Here is a 12222-nt window from a genome sequence, read left to right as displayed (position 1 = left end):
AAATGTAAACATGTACTCTATAGTACTTCCACACATACAAGTACATTAAATGATGACAAATTTTAAAACAACTTCTGTGAAAAAGAAAGGATTTTACAAAATGTTTAACGTTGGTAATAACATTAATTTCAGTTTAAAAGCCACCTCTGCAAACAGCCAAAATCTAATGTACTGCAGTAACTGCAATTATTACATCCCTACCCCTTTTTGACTGGAGCAGCTTCACAGCTTACTCTTTTCTTCGTTCCATCAAATTTAACACACTCAGACTTTAGACACCACCAGCAGCAATCAATCATTTATGTCTCTTTTGCATCCTGCTACTGCAAGAGAGCGAGGACAGTGGGAATGTGAATGCAGAGTTACAGGTGAGAGCTGAGATTTCCAAGGCCACTGTGGCATAGCTGCCTCACTGCATCAGGCGGTCTATAAATAGCTTCCATGCTAGGGCTGCACAATCCAGCGTGCAAATGCAGGAAAGCCTTGAGAGGTAAAAAGAATGCACAAAGTGCCTTGTAACAACTTCCTTATTGATCTCTATGACGTGTCTACTTGGAAAAACTGGACTGAAATAGATAAAACAACAAGATTCAAGGCAATTTGCTTCCAGGTGAAATCATGCAAATACTAAATACAGAAGAACCCCCCAAGAAGTGAAGTAAACATATTGGAGAACACTAGAAAAGCAAAAGAATCTTGTAAGAGGATGCTCTGCAATATCACAGATGTTTAAAAACAAACAGAAAGGTTAAACTCTTTCTTAAACAATTTCAGGCACTGACCATACTCGAAACTGCCTGATGGCTTTGGCTAAAGATCGAGATCATTTCTGCAGTCACTGAGCGTTGTTCACATTAGAAGAAATGCAAAAAAAAAATAAAAAAAAATCTGAAAGCTAACTCTTAAGGATGACAAGGAAAAATATGCAGTGCAAATAATCAATCTTGATGAATAATTGAGATTTATAATTTTAGAAGTCTGAGGATGCAGCCGTTTCCCTTGGTATATACTCCAGCCATTATTCCTCTCATAGTGTAACACACTTTACATCCACCTGCATTCCAGCTGTCCCCACAGTGGATAATTACTCACGTCTCACAAACAAGAGTTGTTTTGTTTTAATCACAAGATTTATTGAAAATTTCAAACAGAAGGGGAAGAAATTTGCCCCATATTTTGATGGCCTCACAAATCTGTGTAGTTTATAGCTCTACTACTCCCCAGAGATATCATTCCCAAACTTTTACATCTGACCATTTCTATTTAATAGTTAAGTTTCTAATTCGTATATATCTATACCTCCCTTTTCAATACTTAACCATTTTCTTCACCCAAAACTTTGTCTTGCCCCAAAACTGGCTAAATGGCATTTTGTTTACTGGCCATCCTCCATGCAAAACCCCTGTAAAGCTAGATTTGCCTGTTCAATGTAAGACTTCTGTCCTTCATCCTAGTTTAGAGAGATATTTTCTGAACTCCAGGGCCCCTTTACCCTTTTCAAGCATGTTTCTGTGGTCAGCCCTCCCCCGTCATCAGACCTGGGTTCATCCAGGGAAAATTACCTTGTCTCCCCTTGGTAACTGCAGCCCAACTACTGCAACCAACCCCAACTCCCTTAAGCTGGCAGCCTCTGTTCCCCCAGGAAGAAAAAGCACAGTCTGGTCACTGGTGCAAAAGGAACACGCTCCTCACAAGCTGCACACATACAGGGTACGCATTAACCTCTACCCTCACCCCTGCTTGCTTGCTACTGCTTTCTGCATATGACTCAAAGAGCATGCATTTCACATGGTTATCAGGAGACACCTCTCTGAGAACTTTAGGAGCTTTAGTCGGGGTAATAAACAGAAGCTATGAAATGCAATGGGTGTCTTTTGGTTATAGTGCGTTCATGTGAAAAATTTCCCTAAATTAGCCGAGTAACATCATGATATTGTAATTTAAGATAATTGTAATGCAGACGGATCCCCAGTGTTGGTCTGGTGTAAGAAATATAAACAACCAGTGGTCACATAAGATGGAAAGCCATGCCTCTCTCATATTCTGTACTGGCCCACAGAAGTACATTTTAGGATTTTAGAGAATATGGTTACCATATTCATCCCTTGAGTCAGGTGTATTCATTTATTTTTCTTCTCAGGGAACAAATAAAGTCACAGAAAAATCATATAAAAATTAAGGTTGGAAAAGACCTCCATGATCATCTGGTCCAACCTTACCCCTACCACCAATGTCACCCATGTCACCCTAAAGAATGTCCCTAAGCACCATGTCCAACCTTTCCTTAAACACCCCTGGGACGGTGACTTGACCACTTCCCTGGGCAACCTGTTCCAATGCCTGACTGCTATTTCTGAGAAAAAATGTCTCCTAATTGTTTTAATTATTGAAGAGTAGTGCTCTTCATTAGATTTTTTGTTTTAATTGTTGAAGAGTAGGGGCATGGTGTTTCCCTCTTTCCAGTCTCCAGGGACATTGCCTGAATGTCAGGACTTCTCCACTATGATGGAGAGAGGCTTGGCAGCTACATCAGCCAGTTCCCTCAGGACCCTGGGATTCGTGTCATCAGCTCCCATAGACTTGTACCTGTTTAGATTCATCAGGTGGTCTCAAACCTGCTCTTCACTTACAGCGGGTGGGACTTTGATCCCCCAGCCTCCATCTATAGGTTCAGGGAAATGAAAGACTTGGGAAGCCCGCCTACCAGTGCAACTGAGGCAAAGAAGTTGTTGAGTACCTCATCCTTCTCCACGTCTGTTACCAATTATTCAGATATAGAAACTCACCCCTAATATAAGAAATTAGCCACCCATAATCACTTACGCACTACTATTTTCACCCCTCAGTCTATTTTCACAAATGTTAAAGGCACATGGTGGACCCTGGGGACTCCTCCTGTCACCCCAGCGCAGCAGCTCAAAGGAAGCTGGCTCCTCTCATGCTCTTTGTCGAGGCTCTGTGAGGAAAGGATGCCACCTCTCGCACAAGGGCTGGGGGATGGATGGGAAAAAAGCACTCATGCAACCCCTGAGAATTGGCAAGTTCTTTATTGCTGGGACATCTTGCAGGTGAGGCTGCAGGATGTCTGTGGTGTTTGGTCACTTAAACTTGTTAAGTCCTTACAAATCACAAGTGAGGAATAAAGATAGGACATCAGCATTCCTCAAGAGGGAGAAGAAACATGAAATTGGAGTTAGAATTGAACGCGTCCTTTACAACCACACACACTGTGTATTGTAGAGTACAATGTGAGTGCATGTCTAGTGACTTCCCTCTCCACGCTCCCAGTTGGATTACTAGTGTCTTATCTCTGTGCACTGCAGTGCACCCTTTTATAAATCATATGCTGGATTCACCAGGGGGGTTAGGAGCTTCAGCTGAAAGTAGGGTCCTCTGGTGGGAGACCTTAGATACTCCTCATCCTCTTTGTAACACAACAGCATTGAAATGAGTAAGAGGAAGGAGACTGAAGCACTGAAAATGGGAAACCTTTGTTTAAAAAAGCTTTAGCAAAGCCAGGAACAGCAGTCAGGGTGTTTGATCAGCAGCCTTGTGCCCTCACAGTAGGAAAGACCAAGCAAGCAAGGTTGGTCTTGTGCTAGGGCAACAAGAGCCACAGTGAAACACCCAACTGGATTTCATTTTAAATGGGAGCAAAAGAGGCAGGATAATGAGGAACTAAAAACTTCTCTCCCTCCAACTGGACACCTGAGTGCGACTGAACTCATCCTGGAGAGCATCCCCACCTTGATCAGACAAGAAACAAGCCACCAGCACCCTTCTGGGGCTCTCCCCAGCCTTGGGGACCAGGAGCCGGATATTTTGCCTGATTCATAGACATCACTGTGGTTTTCTATGAAGAGCTCATCTACGTGTCTTGCCACAGCTCTCAGGCAGTGCCAAACACTTTCCTAAGCTGATACTAGGGCTGTCACCAGTAGGACAAAGTTTTGGCCCACCTCCTTCATAACAGGCTTCACAAAGTGGAAATCAGTTCTGGGTCAATCAGAAAACTTTTGGTCATCATAAAGCTTTTGCAGACTTCAGAGAGATTCTTGAAATATTCATGCCCCATTCATATCAGACAAAGATCTTGCATCTCCCTTGCTAGCACCAGCTCCTGCATTGGACTAGCAAAGCTTGGAGGATGAGTGCATGCAGCAGGTGTAGCAGAAACAGCACTGAAAATAAGGATAAAAGGGAGTCACCTGCAAATAGCAGGACTTTTATTCTGTCACCACAAATACTGGCATTCCAGTGACCCTATTGATATCACGAATGTTCTGGAAACTCTTCCCAGCATAGGCTGGAGCTTAAAGGCCACAGGAACCCATCTGATTATTGCATGCAACCCTACAGTGTTAGGCCAAGAAACGCACCCCAGGCTTCCTGCATCAAACATGCACATCTCCTGACTGAGATAGAGCTCTTCTTCTCAAAAGGCATCTGATTCTTGATTAATAATCCTTTAACTGGTGAAATAACTGTACTACCTGATTTAGGAATTAGTCTAACAATCATAATGGGCATCAATGGACTGTAGAGGATAGCAGGAAGCCCATAAATCCCTTTTCTTTTTGAGTTAAATACCATACACATGCAGAAACTGTCAGGTTTCAGTGATATTTCATCAAAACACATCAAGGAAAATTCAGTGCCTACTATATGCGGGAGACTAGGAGATTTCTCTTTATAGCTTTTATAGTCTATAAACTTCACTTTTTCTAGAAGTTATTTTTGTTTAAATTACATTGTATTTCTTTTCATTCCTTTAAGACTGGACAAAAAAAAAACAAACAAAAAAAACCAGCATTAATAACAGCCATTAGTAAATGATTAAGAATGGAAAACAAGTAAAGATGCGAGGCAAGCCTACATAAACTATTCAAACAGAAATGCCCTAGAAAAAATAACTTCTCATAATGTGACCCCACGTTTTCTTTTCCTGACAAACCTTTAGAAAGCTGCCTGTAATGAAGGAATAATGCATGGAAAAGCGAAGGGGTAGTACAAGAATGGGGGCAATCAAGTAAGGGCAAGAATGGAAAGAAAATCCTGATGGCTCTTAAAAGAAATCGCTGCTCAAAAAAGCAAGACCTGGAGGTGGAATCTTAGACCCCTGAACAGTTAGCCAGAATTCTTAGAGTAGTGAAAATGGTGATAAAATATCATTGAGAAACCTACTTATTTGTAAACTTATACATTTTGAGTTGAAACTACTTTTATATACCACCTTTAAACCTCCCAGAAAACTTTAGATTACGACACAGTAATGCAGAGCACCCATTGTATAGTTGGAGTTCTGTGAAGTGTAGCTTTACTACAGAAAAGTTTGGAACAGCATTGCTAGCTTTGGAAATGACACAATTTGACAGTGCAGTGCTCCAAAAAAAATGTGAGCAGCAAGAATGAACTCAGAAGATGAAAAGTTTGGAGTACTTACAGAGCCATATAATATTTCAACCATTTTAACATATTGCCAATGTGTTTTTGTGACCAGCCACTTTAACAAATGCATAGCTAGGTTCTATCAGTTTTTGGAGATGCCTGAAGCAGCAGAAGTGCATGTCACTATGCAAATACTACTAATGTCTTTCATATTTTTCATGATCATCTGGAGAAAGATGATAAAGGTAGCATTCTCACCTATAGTTACAAACATCATGTTCCCCATATTATTTGCTTGTGAATCAGGTGCTACAAGAAGAAAGTGTTTCTACGGACGATGTGCAATTAACATTTATACATCTTTAAATTTATACTTTCCCACCTAGAATACTGCATACAGCTCTGAGGCCCCCAGCATTAGAAGGCCATGGGCCTGTTGGAGTGAGTCCAGAGGAGGGCCACAAAGATGATCAAAGGGCTGGAGCACATTTCCTATGAAGACAGCCTGAGGGAGTTGGGGTTGTTCACAGCCTGGAGAAGGTTCCAGGGAGACCTTACAGTGGCCTTCCTGCACCTAAAGGGGCTCTAAGAGAAAGCTGGAGAGGGACTCTATCAGGAAGCATAGTGACAGGACAAGGGGTTAATAACTTTAACCTAAAAGAGGAAAGATTTAGATTAGCTGTTAGGAGGAAATTCTTCATTCAGAGGGTGGCGAGGCCCTGGCACAGGCTGCCCAGAGAAGCTGTGGGTGCCCCATCCCTGGAGGTGCTCAAGGCCAGGCTGGATGGGGCTTTGTGCAACCTGGTCTGGTGGGAGGTGTCCCTGCCATGGCAGGGGTTGGAGCTGGGTGGGCTTTAAGGTCCCTTTGGACCCAAACCATTCTTTGAGTCTATGATCAGTAATTTAAAACAAAACAAACAACCAAACCAAACCAAAACCTTGTGCTATATTCTACTTTATAGAAATGCATACCATATAAAGAAACATAATACTTTTCAGAGTGTTAACAAGATGTTATTAACATGGCCACTCTATAATGACTGCAATAACAGACTTGTAAAGTACTATTATCTCTATCGCTACACATAACCTGCTGTTTGCTTTTTCTGCCTCACAGATCAGCTGTGTCAGCTAAAATTATCTTCAAAAACAAATGCTGGTATTTTCTTAGAGACACAGTGTCTTATATCCATATAGAGGTGCCAATGGATCCTAGAAAGCCACAAAAGCCTTATTTTGCTTTTGTTTTGAAGATAACATGAAATGTAAAAGACAATCAAGGTATAAACATGAAAATAAATTCTGGGCAACACTGACCTAAGTCGTTATTTAAGAAAGCAATGAAAAGATGATAGCATAAATTAAAGGAAAAGTACTTTTTTAGAAAAGGAGGTGTTTGGGAGAAGAGTAGAAAATAGGAGAAAACTGCTGCTTTTAACCCAGAATTATATAATTAAATACATGTACTTTCTGAAGACAAAAATTCTTCATGTAACAGTACATAGTATATTAATGGATGACTTCTCTATTACTGACCTAGTCTGTCTTGAATATATATTCTGACAGAAGTTCTACTACAGATTTTCATGTATTATCTATTTTAGCAAATTGTAAATCTGTGGATTCTATTTTTTTTTTTAATTCATCATAAATAGATTATTTCATTACAAGGAAAAATACATGCTTCTGAATTGAGTATCTGCTTTACATAACTGTCAGATATACAGTGGTTTGAGTTACAGCAGAAAAATGGCTGGTGTTTCATAACACTACGGAGCACACACACCTATTCTAATTCAAGTTTTCTGATGTTATATTTAAGGCACTTCAAATAACCAGTACCTCATCAAATCTCAATTTTATATCACTTCCTTTTAAACGTGTATTTCTGTTGAAGATCTTCAAATTAAAAAATAAAAACAAAACCACAACCAAAAACCACAACCACAGCTCCCATTTTGGCTTCAAAAGAAACCAAAAAATAAAATCTGCTAAAGCAAGTGGGGAAACTGTCTTTAAAAGCTGCAAGAGCTGGCAACAGGTTTCAAACCTGCTTCCTAGAAATAACTAAAGCATCACTAGAGAGATGCTAAATATAAGTAAAGAAAAAAATGCTGACAATTTAAAATGGGACCTCACTAAGAAATAGTGACTGCTGAGCTTCACTTTTGGCATTACAACTATCTTTTGCATATGCAATGGGGGAAAGAGTTCAGTTCTCAGCTAGAGGCTCAGCTATAGTCGAATGTTTTTTTCAGACAATAGGTACCATATACTTTTTATTTACTACACACTCACACAGTGTACAACAGACTGCAGTTAATTACATGGATTTCAAACTGAGACTTGGGGCTTCTCAGAATTGGTAGAAACACAAGTGACACGTCACCCCTTACGAAAAATCACTTCTCAAATGCAGTATTTAACTGGAAGATACTGTATTTAATATTTAATTAAATATTTAACATTTATATCACCTTTTTAATACTTAACATCTTCATGTTTAATCACATAATGCATGTTTGGAAAAATATTTTCAATTTGAAGGAATGATAAGAATAAGCCTCAGATTTCCCCCAGCTTACATTAGAGATGAGTGCTTTCTGGCGTCAAGTATTTGAAAGATGCTCTATCAAGTATCTGTTAAAGTGAAATAATTCCATGTTTTTCTATATTCACCAACTTTTTACAGTTGCCACATATAAAAAAATACACACAAGGTTGGCCACTGGAATATGAAAGCTCTTCTTTTAGAGTTTTATCACAATCCTTACAAAATTTCTACTTTGTCACAGAAAGGAGAAAACTTTTAAAAGTGAGAAGTCTCTTTTGCTAAGCTTCTGTACATTGCAATACTTAAGCACATCAACTGCAAACAGATCTCTGAAGTCTCCTAGCACTAAGACACAGAATTTATGCTGCTGATAGTTAATCAATGGCTATAATTACTGTGACAATAATTACTATGACAACCATTACAGCTATAACAATTCAGCCACCGTGGCCTCAAATCAAAGTGTACTATCATACATCCTGCTATAACAACCTAGAATCAATAAATAAGGGAAAACCCGACAGAACTATAAGCAGTTTATACTTTTTTTGTTCCCCATCTAAAACTAGACCATATAATAATGTATTTCGGAATGATAAAAATCTAAATAAAGTCTTTATATATTTTCATACAGTGCTCAGCATTATATTTAGCATCTGAGGGCTAAGAGTTACCAAACATTTTAATTGAGTTTTGTTTCCTGCTATCATGCTTTACAACACCTACACTGCAAAACAGTGACCAGTAACAATTCATAATCCAAATACTGTCCAAACAAATCAAAATTCTTAAGCTAGGTAACATGGAAATCTGTTTATATCACACTGAGGTGATTCAATTAAATAAAGTTTTTAAGATATATTTGCTTACTTTCTGTTGTTCATGTTGTTATAATTATTTGATAGAGATGGAGAGATCTTTGGTAAAGTTGAAAAATTGGATGCACCTGGGGACCTTTAAAAATATGAAAATGGTAAATTAGATAAAAATGCTGATATTAAAAACCTTGAAAGCAAGCTAACAAAAGAACAGTGCATATAAACAAGCATGGAAAAGAAATAGTTTTTTTTTTAAAAAATGGGCAAAGCACTAAAAATACTCAATATACATCTCTCAGAAACCATTTTTTAAAACTTAAAAAGCTTCACAGTTTCATATTATGTTGAAGAAACAGTGCTATTAAAACAAAAAGCAAACAAAAATCACAGACCTCTGTGCTAAAAAAATGCTTTCAGTTTACAGTAAGACAACAGATATTTTGATGTTCTACAACCTAGAATGCAAGGCTTCCAACATAAAAAATTTTATGGATTTTTCATTTAACCATAAATGGATGTTGAGACGTTACATCAAAATGCTTAAGACACATATTCCAAGGTTAGTTTAACAGCAGCATGAAACCATTTCATTAAATTTGCCCTATTAACATTGTTAAAAGAAGCCCGGGATATTATGTGGAATATTAAGCAAGCCTTAAAACCTCTTTAGCCAAAAGTAGTATCATCAATGCTCATCCCCACTGGTTAAGTAACTTTTCCTTAACTATAAGAATACTGAATATTTCAATCATAAAAAAATCCTTAATTTAACAATTAAATACAATACACAGCAATGTTGCTGACTTTTTCTGCTGTTTTTTTTTTCCTTTTCTAGATCTTACAGAAAACCATGGAAAAGGCTCCATGGTTTTTAGGCATCTTCATGCATTTTTTTTTATTTTTGTGGGCCCTGTGCAACTCCAGCTGGGTTGGATAAAGCTCCAGCTGTCCTTGGAAAGCTTTGAAATACATCTCACAACATTAAGACAAGAAATTCTGCATGCTCAGGATATTTTAAGCACATTTGAAGCACTAAGCACTGCAAGGAGATAGACATATTTACACAGGGAATTTTTCCAAGTACATTTTCACATTTATTTTAAACTTTTTATTAATAAACCTCTTCCAAAAGAAAAGCTATTACCACATGAAGAAAAATGTTACTTAAAAGCTTTCCTGTAGATTTCCATTATCAATCTAAATCCTTTGAGCTTTATCTTCAAAGAAGTAAAATACACAGACTATGTCCACAAGATAAAAATCTGAAGTCAGTTTAGCCCTATTTGAATTCAAGACAAAAGTTAAATTATGCACATTTGTTATTTTAAAGAAGCTCTTTGAACCAAGTCATTTTGAATGGAAACCTGAATTTTCAGAACAAATTTGAAGCCTTTTCTGCAATTTAAGCCAAATTCTAATTCAGTATTGTTTAAAAGTTCAAAAACTGATGCAAAATAATTGTTGTCTAATGGTTCAAAGAAACCAGAATAAATTGCACAAATAAAAATCTGGTTTCCAGCCAAAAACTAAAAATAATTTGTTTCTTAGAGAAAATGACAGTTGTTTTACTCCTTGCTGCAATGCTCTGCCAGAATGATAAAATATCTAGTTAAAACTCAGCATTTGCTATCAAATATGAAGTCACGACATATAAAACAGTAAGAGATTCCTACAACCCTGAGGTGTGCAGCCTTTCTATTTGCTTACAGCTGCTTACATTGCACAAAGATGAGTGGAATTCATTCATAGCTCTTAAGAACTTTTAATAGATTTTAATACTTGTCAGAAAACTTGACAAGAATATTGGCAGAAATCCCCCCATTCACTAAAAAGAAGATGAAAACAAGAATAACAAAAAACCTTGAAAGGACAGTAAGCACTACAGCTGAAAGTACTGCCCTACCTTCCTTTCTTTAACATTATACAAAAAGAATGACAAAAGTACACATTACTAAAAAACAAAAAATGAACCCTGCAACAACCTAGGAATTTCCTAAGCAAAAATGAGCCACCAAGCATACAACAAAAAGTCAATTCTGTTTTAAATACAAGGTTCTAAGACAAAGTATATATTCTTTTAGGAGTGTGCAAAATTCAATATACATGTATATTAGTGTTACTGTGGTATTCAACTACCACCAAAGATGTCTAAAGAATATATATGAGCCAGAACATAAAATGATAAGCAAAGGTGGAAGGGGAAAAAAAAAGTTTCCTCTTAAGTTCAGCATTTCTCAACTATATACTTAGTTATCAATATTTCTGGTAAAAATAAAAAATTCATTCCAAATATACTAGATTAAATGATTAAAGTTAGTGCAATAACTCTTTCCTGCATTTAGATATAAAATAAACCCTACATTTTCTGTGACTGAAGTGGCATTATTTGCATTACTGCACTATTTGTATTCATTGAGGGCTTTTTGACATCAAAATATAGAAGTTATGTATATGATAAAAATATTTGTAATATAAAGCAAGAAATAAAGCAAGAGCTCCAAAGTAATTTTCAAGTCTCTAAATATTTCAATGTTTGATGTAAAAATCATTCCATCAGATTGACTGCTCACATGTATTTAACCTCTGCTTCAACAGTGGTATGTGCTTTAGTTTCTTGCAATCAACTATACAAAAATTGGACTTCATTATTGAGTCTAAAAGTATCCTACATAATTTTCTTATCTGTATCATTGCTAATTAAATTATATTATGAAAATTGTATGTGATCAGCAAATACTTAATATTACTCTGAAGTTTCAAGGATAATTTAATATGTTGCAAGTTGTATGGACTTCTTAAAAGCATGTATCATGGTTCAAGCCACCATCTTGGGATTGATTTTGATCTTATTATAGGACACAATTACAAAGAGATAGTTGAAACAAGCAATATTTTGGTCTTTTTTCACTCAACTTCACCCTACTGCAAGAAAAAAAACAGCATTAATGAGTTGTTTCAGCATTCTTTCTTGTTAAACAAAACAAAACAAAAAAGAAATATGACAATATCATCCCTATCTCAAAATTTTGTAGATATCTATTTAATGTAGTAACACAGCCAACAATTGAAGTTAAAATTGTTGAGGAATGTTCTTTTATACACTCTGGTGGGCAGCTAGACTATGCTTTCCAGACTACACTCTCTTCCACAGCCAAGCTACCAGAAAGATTCTGAGTAGCAAAACCAGAGCAATTCTTGCTCTGAATTTCTGTTTCGTATGCATAGAAGACAAGAGTTTTGGCTAGAATTCCTTGCCTAAAGCATTTTGGACTTATTGGCAGAGTACATTTTATGTTTAACACACCCTAATATATTAGATTGTATCAGCAAAATGAAGCAAGTTCCCTGAAAAGCCAAAGACCCATTCTCCATTGCCTGTGTATCAGCTACAAAGCCATCTTAACTCCCATTGTTAATGTGAACCATAACTTCAGTCTTCTACAGGCATATTTTCAAGAAGCA

The 12222-nt window shown here is 37.1% G+C and overlaps 1 protein-coding gene across 2 annotated transcripts in view; it reads right to left on the bottom strand.

Moving 5' to 3' along the window:
- USP15 (ubiquitin specific peptidase 15) overlaps positions 1-12222 on the bottom strand; it is a 71970-nt gene that overhangs the window by 21896 nt on the left and 37852 nt on the right. Inside the window, exon 7 of one of the 2 annotated variants that reach the window (XM_032185992.1) lies at positions 8813-8896. The exons of the other annotated variant lie outside the window; for it this stretch is intronic. Coding sequence (XP_032041883.1) covers positions 8813-8896 — 84 coding nt within the window. The remainder of the gene's footprint in view (positions 1-8812; positions 8897-12222) is intronic. 2 annotated transcript variants of the gene reach the window in all.

Source organism: Aythya fuligula, chromosome 1 (genome assembly GCF_009819795.1).
Source record: "Aythya fuligula isolate bAytFul2 chromosome 1, bAytFul2.pri, whole genome shotgun sequence".
Classification (NCBI taxonomy): domain Eukaryota; kingdom Metazoa; phylum Chordata; class Aves; order Anseriformes; family Anatidae; genus Aythya; species Aythya fuligula.
The sequence above is the reverse complement of the archived record's forward strand: the minus strand, read 5'-3'. Positions and strand labels throughout refer to the sequence as shown.